The following is a 12186-nucleotide window of genomic DNA, read 5'->3' on the forward strand; positions in this document are numbered from 1 at the left end:
CCTCCATATAAGGGAATCCACAGGACCTTTTGAAATCAACTTGATGAATTCAAAGATGTTGAATTCATCTTTGAATTCCCTGTTGTGGGGAAATGTTCTGCTATTCTGCTATGTGAAATGGAAAATCAAGTCACAAAGCAGCACGATGCTGGAGGGCTGGCGTTCAAAACCAGCTCTGCCACTTACTAGCTGTGAGAGCTGGAGCAAGAGATTTAGCCTCTTTGCCTCAGTTTCTTTATCCATAAAGTGGGAATGAGAATAGAGCCATCGTGTTGGTTATCAGAATGAAGTGTGCTCTTACACATCAAAAGCTTAGAACAGTGCCTGGTAAATACCAGACACTTAATAAATGTTTGCTATTCTCATTTTTTGGAAAGGAAAATACTTAGGGGACCCGTCCGAAGATCTGAACCTGAAAACTGAGCCTAATCAGGCCTCTGTCTAGATCTAATTAGCAGTCTACATGGACCTACCATTGGCCAAACCCCGAGTGTGGGATGTGATCTGATTTCTTCCACAAACGAATGCCTTGGAGGGGGAACTGTTCAAACAGAAACTTAGGTATTTATATGTAAAATGATATGATGCCTAGGATTTGCTTAATCCCCCAGGAAGACAATGACAACAGAAAGTAAGGACATGCAGGGGATTCAAGATGAGCTGTGTTGATAACCACTAAGGCTGAGTCCATGGGGGCTTCGTGCACTTCTTTACTTTCAAGAATGTTGAAAAATGTTCATAATACAGTGGTACCTCGGTTTTCGAATGTCTCTGTCGACGAAAATTTCGGCTTATGAAGGCCGTAAATTTTATGGGTCTATGGTATCATTAGATAGTAGAATTCATGCTAAATTTGAAGTTTTAGGGGTTGATTTTAAAGGTCTGGAAGGCATTAATCCATTTTGCATTACTTTCTATGGGGAAACCGCACCTCGGTTTTCGAACGTTTCAGAACTCGAACGGGCTTCCGGAACGGATTACGTTAAGAAAACCGAGATACCACTGTAGTAAGTATGAAAATTAATAAAAGTTACAAATTCTGGGGAACTTTTTGGAAGGAGAGCCACAAAGTGGTAACTAGTGACTATCTAAAAAATCATAAACAGCTGACCCTTGAACAACTCGGGAGTTAGGGATACCAACCTCCAGAGCAGTCAACAATCCACGTAAAACTGTAGCTGGCCCTTTGCAGAAGCAGGTTCCCAACCAGAGTTGACCCTTGAACACGGGTTTGGACTGCATGGGCCAACTGAATTGTGGTCACTTGAACTGCGTGGGTCAATGGAAAAAATCCATATGTAATTGGACCCACGCAGTTCAAACCCGTGTTATTCAAGGATGAACTTTGTTTTCCCATGTTCCCCAAATGAGTGGTGTTAACTGTGTAATTGAAAAATGAATGTATACAAGCAGGAAGAAAAAGATATGTATGTTCACTCAGAAAAAAAGGAGTTAGAAAACTTGGGAAACAGGTGATAGGGGAATGTATCTGGGAGCACTTGTCAAGGTTTCAATAACGAGAACAAGAAAAACAAATTTTGTTCACAAAAAGCAGGGGTGCACCAGCTCTTCTGCTCAACCCCACCTATCTTCCCTGCCCTCCTGTGGCCCTTTGGCCCCCCCAGGTCTCCCTTCCCTGGCCCTGTGGCCTCCCCCTGCCCCACCCTATGGCCCCACCTCGTGGCCCCCAGACCCCACCCAGCCACACCTCTTCTCAAGGGGAGCAGCTTGTTCTCCAAGACGTCCCTGGCATCGGTGCCCTCGTCCATCAGGTCAAGCTTGGTGATGACGCCAATGGTCCGCAGGCCTGAAAGAGCCCAGAGGTCAAGGGCGCCATGAGGAAGGAGCCCCAGGCCACCATGGGTCTAACTGAATCCCCAACTTCCAGGCTGTGCGACCTGGCCCAAGCCGTAATGTCACCTGCCTGAACGCCAGTTTTCCTCATGTCAAATGAAGACAGTAAGAGCACCAATCTCAGGAGGTTAGCCATAAGAATAAACCTGGCACAGCAGGTTTCATTAATAAACCCTGGCCACCGTCATCGTCGTTCGTATGATCAGTGACCGCATCTTGTGGCTGCAGCATCAGGGGAAACCTCATCCCACTTCCGGGTCAGAGGCGCCATGCTGTGTTCTGTGTACAAAGTCCCAACAGAACGTGCAAACAATGGCGACTGTTTCTAGGGTAACCTTTCACCTGAATGGCCAAAATTCCACTCTGGACGCCAGCTATTGAATTCCACTCCTCCCCAGGTCACCCAGAATCCAGAGGGCACCTACAGGGGATTGAGGGAGGCCCAGGGAGATCTCCGGTAGGTGCTAACTTGGGCAATTAGGGGGTGGAAGCATGCCCTCTCTGGGGCCCCTGCCTGCTCCCATTCTGCTGTGAGGTCGGCAGCTGGCATCACCTCTTCAGAGGCCACAGGTGTGAATAAGCACAAAGCTCATGCCTGGTGGGGAGGGGAGAGGCAGAGCAAGGTAAAGAGATGTGATGGGGGAGGGGATCTGTGGGTATCAACTCTATTGGAAATGTCCGATGTCACCAGAACATTGTTTATTAGAGACCTGAAACAACCCAAATGGTCGAAAACAAACAGAAGGCAACAATGGGGCGCCTGGTGGATGGCTGTGTATATACGTCCCTATGGTAATAGGAATGCATGCACACATCACAGAAAAATAAATGAAGACCGTCCCATTTTAAAAATGTGCGTTTAAATGGAAGAACAAACTTTGAAAGAATATCTGCCAAGTGTGGTCACCAGTATCTCTGCAGGGGGAGAGGGGCTGTCACTTTTTAGGTTTTATATTCTACAATGGTGACATTTTTTGAGTAGTAATAATGAATACTTTTACACTTGACCTTAGCCAAAAGGCCGAGAAGCGATTATGAATACTTTTAAAGGCAGAAAAACACTTTTTTAAGGAAGAATGCCAGCATCAAGTTCACAAATGGTGCTCAATGATATTCAATCAGATTTCTCAACACCTGATCAATCCTCTGCAGCGTCTCTGTCACAGTCACACCCCATTTGGTGGTACCAGACTGTGGGGACAGGGAAGCTGTCGGCAGGGGCGGGCCCTCCTGGGAAAGTGTGCCTGGGATGACTTTGGGGGGGGGGGCCGGCACAGCCAGTCCCCACAGAACAAAGACGCTTAACACACAGCCCTAGGCTTTGAGGAGCTTGCAGTCCAGGGAGGGAAAGGGTCATCGGCAGCCACCCAACACTGACCACCCCCTGGACATGACTCAGAGCTAGAAACCGGGGAGCGTGAGCCACAGAGCCCGTCTCTCCAGCTCCTCCTTGGTCCCCGACTCCCTAGAAACCACCATGGAATCAGGCAGTTGGAGGACATTTTGTAAAATGTATTTCAGTCTGTATCACACTCCATTAAACCTCCGACACTCTCAGAATCCAGCCAGGTCCCACGGTGGCCCACGAGGACATGGCCCTGGCCGCAGCCCCACCCTCCCCTCCCCAACCCTCCGTCAATTCAATCTACACCAGCCACCCAGGCCTCCTTGCTGTGTCTTGGGCACCCCAGGCTCAAATCACACCCGGCCTATTTAGCATCCACTGTCCATTTTTCTGGGTTTTGCCTCTTTTTATTCTTCTGGTCTTGCCTGAAAACCTCACATCTTCACAGACCCCTGACCCCTCCCACCCCAGGCACTCTCAAAGGGTTCTACTTTCTTCCAGTGCTGACCTCTACGAGAAATTATCCTACTTGCTTATTTCCTTGTTGGATTCTGTCCCCCCATTGGAATATCAGCACCCAGTGGCAGGGACCCTGTCAATTTTGTCCCCTGCAGGGTTCCCAAGGCCTAACAGCATGGCACGCAGCAGGTGCTTAACTGAGATTTACTGAATAAACAGCCACTGGAAAAGTTTGACCCCGTACGATGTTAAAAGGGGCAACAAATTGGGGGAGGTGTAAAATGTCTATTACATTGTTTTGTATATCTGAAACTAAAAAAAAAAAAAAAAAAAGAAAAAAGAAAGAACTTACACGATTTCCGATTTCCGTAAATAATGTTACTAAATTCTTGCATAAAGAAAAAAAACAAAGTTTCACCCGAATGGCCTGAGCCCGAGATGCCACAGTCGTCCCCAATGCTCTCTGTTGCCCCAACTGGCTTCATTAACTCCTCATTCTTTCATCTCCCCTTCCGGCCCTGAGCAATTATGGAGACATCTCTGTCTTCTCAGCAACCCTGCAGGTGGGGAATGCTGCTCCCATCTGCGAGAAAGGGGAGCAAGCCTCGGGAGGGTAAATAACTTCTAGAGGTGGGATTTGGACTTGCAGCTGGGCTCTTCCCTAAACTAGCTTTCAGTGCAGGCGAAGTGGGGACCACCATGTCCGAGGAGGAATGCCCAACTGCCACACAACGGCCTCCCAGGAGATGCCCTCCAGCACTGCCGGTCCGCATGGGAAATGCCATGTCCCAGGTGGCCTTTTCCTAGAGAGGCCATGTGCCGAAGAGAATGCCAATGACTTGGAATTAAGGATCCTGGACAGTGGCAATGCTCCGAGGCACCTGGAAGAGGGAGCTGCTGCTGCTGTGACGTTCAACGGTTACCTTGGGGGTCGACCTCCTTGGCCATCTTGAGGGCGTCTGAGTTGGCCAGGTCCATGTTAGCAGGGGTGACGGCAAGGATGAGGCTGCTTTCCCGGCTGATGAACTGCAGGATCATGTCCTTAATCTGGTACTCAATGTCTGGGGGCTGGTCCCCCACGGGCACCTTGGTGATGCCTGGGAGGTCGATGAGGGTCAGGTTCAACACTGGGAGGGAAACCAGAGGGAAGGTCATCAGAGCCTGGCGAGGGGAGGCACACACAGCCACTGCAGCCACTGAGCCCATTTCCCCAAAGGCCAGGGGGTCAGGCCTCAGCACTCCTCCTGCAGCAACAACGGGATCACAACTTTTGATCTAGTAACTCCCCTCCTAGGATCCTATTCTACAGACACCGTCTATCCACTCTATTTCAGTGATGGTTTTAAATGCGGACATCTGCATTTGCAGACTGGAATCCTTTTGAATGGCTAAATTAATTCAGCACAAAGATTCGGCCAATACGGAGACTCCATTAAAAACAAAAAGATGACACTCATTAAAAAACACACTCTGAGATGCATTCATACAAAAAGCAGGAATAAATCATTTTTATATAACGCTACAATTTAATATACGTGGTGAAACAAACATATATGATAAACACATGTATATATTCAGAAATGCTTACATATGCATTATCATTTGAAGAACATGAAAAATATTTGTAATATTGGGGGCCAGGGTAGGTTTTTGCTCCATATTCTTTTGTAATTTTTTAATACAAGTCATGTGTAGGGATCATTTATTCAAAAACAAATTTTAAAACTCATCGCAAGGAACCCACACTGAGGAGTTAAGAGTCTGCTGGAATATTCCCCAAGCGCTGTTTGAGCTGGCGATCTGTGCTCTGGACCAGAGGCTGTACGTGGCCAGAGGCTATACATGACCCCAGGCTGCTCTGTTTAAATGATGCAGTTTTAAAATCGGGACATTTTGCCGAGAAATCTGTCCTGCTGGATCCTCTTGAGAAACAGAAATCCTGGCTACCTTGGGCCGGTTTCACTAGCCGCTATGTGGCCATCATCACCTGGGAGTCAAGTGGTTGTCTGCCTCTTTAAAGGACCACACAAAACTGGCAGTTAGAAAATAGCCGCGGGGATGTAAAGTACAGCAAAGGGAATCTGGTCAATAATAATCACAGTCAACAACAATAACCATGGACGGTGTCAGGTGGGTACTATACTTATGAGGGGATCACTTCATAAGTTCTATCAATGCCTAACCACTGTGCTGCACATTGAAAAATAATAAAACATGGAATGTCAACCGTAATTGAACATAATTTAAAACAAACAAAAGGAGCAGCATACAGCTGCAGTTTGTCCCGGTCCCCACGGCTCCCAACAGTCTTCCTGGCGTGCTGTTTTTCTTAGAGCTGAGATCAATTTCCCAGCACCACGTTCCTACCAAAAGTGGGAAGCTACAGGTCAAGAGGGCTGTGTGTGTGTGTGAAGAAGACGGGGGGCAGATATTCTTTGGAACAGCGAGGCCACGCTGACCTGTTAGCTTTCCTGTGCCCCCACGACAGGTCTGTGCCCGCACTGCCTACCGTGTGGAGAGTACACCCGCAGGTTGATGGGAACTGGGGAGATGCCTTTGTTGGTCCCCGTGACCCTGTCGGTCTCCGCTTCGATCTCCTGTCGAACTTCATCAAAGTCTGTAAACTTTTTGGACTTGCAGTGCAAAAACTCGGCATATTCTGCAAAGGGAAAAAAGATGCTTAAAAGAGAAATGGTCTTGCAGTAGGTGGGGAGCAGACAGCCTTGTGGAACAGGAGCTTTGCAAGGAGAGAAAGTGAAGAATCAGTTACAGTTGCTCTAGGAATCTGGGGAGCAATAGATTCCTCCTCGTGACAAGTGTTTGAGGGGGGCACTCCTATAGACCAAGCCCCCTTCCCGTCCTCAGGGATTCCACAAGGAACAAAACTGGCAAAGATCCCGTCCCCATGGAACGGACATTCCCTTGAAGCATTCTGCAAAACTACACATTGTAATAGGAGTCAAAGAAAAGAAAAATCAACAGGTGGATGTGACCAGCATTTATTCTTTTTTGAGGAACAGAAGAGGAAACATTGGCATTCGTCACTCAGGACGTGGGTGATGTACATTTGATGAAACTTCTGCTGTGGTGTCATGTGTCACTGAGTCCTGTGTCGTGAGGTAGAACCTGCCTCGCTGTGGGTCACAGTCAAAAGAGACACAAGCTGCTATCCTAGTGGGATCTCAAGCCACCAGCGCTCGCCAGCTGGCACATGTCCCTGGGACTCATTTGTCCTTCCCCAAGGCACTCACACAGTACAGAACAGGGCACAACTGCTGCCCTCAGCAAAGCCTCTCGCTGCCCCTCCTCCCCTCCTGGCTATTCAAGTGGTCCCCCACCTAGACATGAACCCCTCGGGAGAAATACTTTCTAGGTAGGGCCTCGAGTCGATGTAAGAGATCTCTTCACACCTCTGAGCCCGGGGTGTCTGAAAGCCATACTGACTCTGAGATAAAGGGAAATAAATCAGTGACTAAAGAGGCAATGCTGGTCTTATCATTAGGCCAGAGTAATCCAAAGCACCGATGTAAGATAAAGCAAGAACAAAAATGCTCACTGTAGGATGTAGGTGCTGAGTTTACAGGTGTTTACGATACAAATTCCTCAACTTTTCCTTATGTTTGAACTTTCATAGTAAATGTTGGAAACAAGGCTCAAAGATCACAGCTCCTGCGGTGATGCTAGAAAGAGGGAAGTTAAGTCATGTGGCAAACAGCCTAAAGAGCTGGACCACTGCAGAGACGCAAAGACGTGTAAAACCGCAAAGACGTGCAAAACCGTGCTCTTTCAAAAAGTGAAAAACTGGAAATCATCTCAATGTCCACCAGGAGGAGACCTGGCTACATAAGTCAGAGCAGACATGCCATCAGCTGCCTCAAAAGAAAGGATGTACATGGAGGCCTGCGACAGAGAAAGGCCAGGCAGGTCTAGAATCTCTACCCACAGGTGTTAACGAGACAGAAAGAAATGAGTGCATGGAGGTTCGCCATCCATCACAGTAATCTAACAAACTACCGTGTTTCCCTGAAAAGAAGACCAGGTCTTATATTAAGGTTTGCTCCAAAAGACGCATTAGGGCTTATATTCAGCGGATGTCTTCAGGAGATGTCATCCTGAAAAAATCATGCTAGGGCTTATTTTCCGGTTAGGTCTTACTTTCAGGGAAACACGGTATGGCCAACACTCAGCCCTTGCTCGCTCTGGCCAGGCCCAGTGTATGGTCCCATATGCTCCTTATGAGCGAGGACCTTAGCAGGCAGGCATGTCTGTGATGCCCATCAGATAAGGAAACTGAGGCCCAGAGCGGTGAAGTGACGGCCCAAGCTCAGTGGTGAAGCTGGGATTTGGAATTCAGATCATCTATGTCTAGGCAGTAGCTCCCAAGTCACCTGGCCTTTCTGAGGCCACCTGCAGACTCTTCACCACTGTGGCCAGCGTCAGGGGGACTCCAAGGACTCAGATCTCTGAGGACCTTGTCCAGCATGGGCACCAGCCACTCGATAGCAGAGGCAATGCCAGCTGGAGGATCCAGGCTCACCCACCCCACCCCCATCAGCTGACCCAGGTCCCAAGGACAGTCATGCTGTCCCAAGGACAGCCCTCCACAAGGGCAAGAGGAAACGTTTGGCTGCTCTTCCTGAAACAGCCACCCCAAAATGGAACAGACCTCCAACCCCCACAGCAAATCTCAATTTTCTACCTGCTTAAGCCCTGGGCTCAGCACCCCAAAGAGATCATCTCCCTTCCAGGAGGAGTGCAGTGGGGTGTGGGATGAGAAAGGGGTTGGGGGCCACGACATGGGCCCTCTCCCCTGCAGACGTCTGCCCCGCCAGGCCTGCTGCCTAGAAGGCCCGGCCCCACCACCTCCTCTTTCAGTGCCTGCCTGCCTGTCACCTCTTCCAGGGAGCCTTCCCTGACTCCACGCCACCTGGCACCCCATCCTGTATCTTGGGCCTCCACCCCTACAGAGCCAGGTCACTATGGATCACGTTTATGGGACCAGAACCTGCCAGTTGTGGCTTCCCAGAGCCCAGTGTGTGCTGGCAGCCTCCTGTCTGTGTGGGTGAAGGATATACAGGAGACAGTGCTGGAAAGCTCTGCTTCTTCCTCAGCAGGTCAGTGGGCAGCAGGAAGGTTCAGGAGCCAGCCAGGCCCATCCCTCATCACCTGCCTTCTTTACTGGGTTCCTGGTCACTTTGGAACCATGTGCTAAATTCCAGGTATACCAACATTAAAAAGCTTTCACCCAGCCTGCTTTCCCCCCATAGCACTGACCCTCTTAAAGCCAAACCTTGGCCCCCCTCTCCTCAAAACCCTCCATGGCTCCCACCTCACCCAAGTAAAAGCCAAAGTCTTTACTACATCCCACAGGGGCCTACAAAATTTCCTTCCCCTCCAATTTCTGACCTCAACTCACTCCCGTCCAGTCATGCTGGTTTCCCTGCTCACACTCCAGGACTGCTCCTGCCTCAGGGCTCTTCTGTTTGCCTGCTGGCAAACTCATGGCTCAGTCACCTCATTCAGGTGTCACCTTCTCTGTGAGACCTGCCTTGGCCCACACCTCAGATGACAGAGCTCCCCCTTCAGTGTCTTATCCCTATGCTTTATCCTCCAAGCACTCTAATATCATTTACCTTCTTATTCTGTGTATTTTTTCTGGTTCCCAGCTGGAACCAGAAAAGAAATCTGTGTTCATTCTGGTCCCTGGGGCTCCCTCTGGGAATGCAGTAGGCGCTTAATAATTATATGCATGACTGAATGATTCTGTAAGAACATGGTCCCTACTTTAGCTTCTGTGAGGTGGCCCAGTACCTCCAAAGCCACCACGCTGGATATATAGGAGGCTGCACAGGGACGGGGTCTGACGGGCCACCTGCTGTCTCTTCTCTTCCCTCCCTCCCTCCTTCCTTCCCCAAGCACTTACTACTTGACGACATAGGCCCAGCACCAGCCAGGTTCCTTGTCTGATGGGGAAGATGGACAGTGCGCAGATGTGTCACAGCAGGTACGACAGAGACCCAACAAGCCAGGAACCGGGAGGGTGGCCCACCCAACTCCAGCCCCAGCCCACCCCAAGATGATGGAGGAAGTAAGGGCGGGGATAGGCAGACAGCCCGTGCCCAAGCCGTCTGTTTCATGGGCGACCTTTCCCCTGTCCTAAGGATGCTTGGGACCAAGGGGAGACTACAGAGCAGGGAGGGGGGCTGCCCACTGGCCAGGCTCACTCTCTGTACTTTGGTTTCCCCGTGAGAAAAATAAACACAGGAGAAACAGACAGGAGGGGTTAGGACTGTACGCGTTTGGATGCTGGAGACGATTTAACTATCCACCATCTCAGTAAGTCAGAGGGGGTCTTAGGATGAAGCCCCTAGCTTGCAATACCCGAACAGCTCCTTCTCAACTCATCCCCAGCAGCCAAGGGCAAGCCCCTGCCCACTCTGCCTGGCCAGTCCCTGTTGCAGAGCTGCACCTGTCAGCGCGCAGCTGCAGTGTTTTCAAACCTTCTGTTTCTCATGTGCAGGTAACAAAGCCAGTCCCACCGGTCCCTGGTCCCTGCCACAGCATTTCGACAGCCACACAAACACCCCTGCACTCCTGGCAGACAAGCAAGCGGCTTCCCTGGAAGGAGGGGCAGCAAGTGTACTCAGGCCTCAGGACTCCGTGGGACTGGAGGACGGCTGGAATAAAGGAATAAAGAAGGCCCTCAGCCAGCAGTCACACTGCCAAGCCCGAGGAGCCTGCGCCCTTGCCCACCACAGGGCTCCCCGCCTCAGCCCAACTGTGGGGTCAGTGAATGCACTTGCATTTATTTTCCAGAAGGAGGTTCTGCTCTCCCCACAGAATCTGTTCCCCGCCTCCTTCAGTTCTTGGCTCTAAATACCTTGCTTGGGGAGGCCCACCCTGACCTCCTGATGCCAGCAGCACCCCTGCCTGGCACTCCTCACATTGATACATGATGCGTGTCCCCTGATAACGCTGGAGCTGCAGGAGAGGGACTGAGGGATTTGGTTTCAGTCATACTCTACCTAGTGTGTGGTACACAGTAGCTGATCAATAAAGTTTTATTAGGTGCTGTAGCCTGGGAAGATATCACCCCATGACCGCTAAGTGGGTTCCCACTGTGCTAAACAGCCCATCCCCCAGCTTGGGCATCCCCTCGGCCTCTCAAGAAGGTGTTCTCAGAAGGGAGGTGACAAGTGCATACCATTGCCTCCTGGGGGTCAGGCTACTTGGGGCATGAGGAAGCACCCCCATGACAGAGGCCACGGTCCCCAGACCTGGCTTCTGGACTCTCCTGTTTAAAAGGCGCTCAAGGAGACCCATAGGACTGAAAGCAAAGTCAGAAGATCACCCTCCCCACCCCAAATGCAGACCAGGTCACATGCCTGCTGGCATTTCTTAAGAATTGTGAAATGTCTTGCTGGAACAACCTGACTTCAGCCCAACCCCGCAGCTCAGGCCCAGAGAAGGCCAGTCAGGCACCATATGATGTAAGGAGCCGACAAGAAGAAGAGAGGGAGGTAGGGGTGCCTTGCACACCTATCTACGGCAGCTTCGGTATCCCACAATGAAACGACACAGAACCCAGCGCTGAGGCAACAGGAGAAAGCAATGAAACACAGCGCTGGGCCCACGGGGAGCCCACAAATAGCTTAGATGCTGGTCTAAAGGCACTTGCAAGGCTGCCTGGAGTCTCAGTGCTCTGCATGGAGGGGCTCTGCCCTGATCTTCATGGACAGATCCCATCCTCTCTCTGTTCAGAACCCAGCAAAGAGCAGAACCACCAGGACCACCCACGGCAGCCAGACACGGGGCCTGCCTTCCCCAAGCCTGGTGCAGGCAGGTGTGCGGGTCTGGTTGACTCGGCCCGGGAGGAATTATGTGGGGCAGATTCGATCTCCAGGGACTTTTCAGAGCCTTTAGCCAACCAAGAAGGGACAAAGCACATGGCATCTCCGAAGTTCATTTGGTCCTCAAGCTCCCTCTGACTTGAGACAAGCAAACATGTCCCAGTCTAGGACACACTGCCATCCAGGGCCTGTGATTTACAGTAAGAAATATATTTGGTTTTCCTTCTTTCCTGGCACAGAGCTCCTAAAATTCTTGGCAAGTCCTAAGTGGTAAGAGCCATAGAAGAGTCTAGATACTCGTAAGTTCCTTTCAACCACTCCTGAGTTTGTATCGGGGGAACCAACCCTGTGATCGGAGGACTGGCACTTTCTGTCTCACCCCCTGACCTCCTGGGGGTGGGGACTGAATAAACCACCAATGAGGAATGATTTAATCAATCAGGCCTACATGATGAAGCTTCCACAATAACCTAAAAGAACAGGTCTGGAGAGCATCCGGGTTGGTGAACACGTGGAGGTGCTGGGAGAGGGCATGGAAGCTCCACCCCCTTCCTCACGCCTTGCCCCATGCATCGCTTCTATCTGGCTGTTCCTGAGTTATATCCTCTTATAATAAACCAGTAATCTAATAAATAAAATGCTTCTCTGAATTCTGAGCCACTCTAGAAAGAAAATTAA

At 50.2% G+C, this 12186-nt stretch overlaps 1 protein-coding gene across 13 annotated transcripts in view; it reads right to left on the reverse strand.

Annotated features, from left to right (window-relative positions):
* DNM2 (dynamin 2) overlaps positions 1 to 12186 on the reverse strand; it is a 79812-nt gene that overhangs the window by 39204 nt on the left and 28422 nt on the right. For all 13 annotated transcript variants that reach the window (XM_033133999.1, XM_033133998.1, XM_033133997.1 and 10 more), the window contains exons 3-5: positions 6168 to 6317; positions 4582 to 4785; positions 1709 to 1807 (exon numbers count right to left, since the gene is read on the reverse strand). In XM_033133999.1, coding sequence (XP_032989890.1) covers positions 1709 to 1807; positions 4582 to 4785; positions 6168 to 6317 — 453 coding nt within the window. The remainder of the gene's footprint in view (positions 1 to 1708; positions 1808 to 4581; positions 4786 to 6167; positions 6318 to 12186) is intronic.

Source organism: Rhinolophus ferrumequinum, chromosome 18, assembly GCF_004115265.2.
Source record: "Rhinolophus ferrumequinum isolate MPI-CBG mRhiFer1 chromosome 18, mRhiFer1_v1.p, whole genome shotgun sequence".
Taxonomy (NCBI): Eukaryota; Metazoa; Chordata; class Mammalia; order Chiroptera; family Rhinolophidae; genus Rhinolophus; species Rhinolophus ferrumequinum.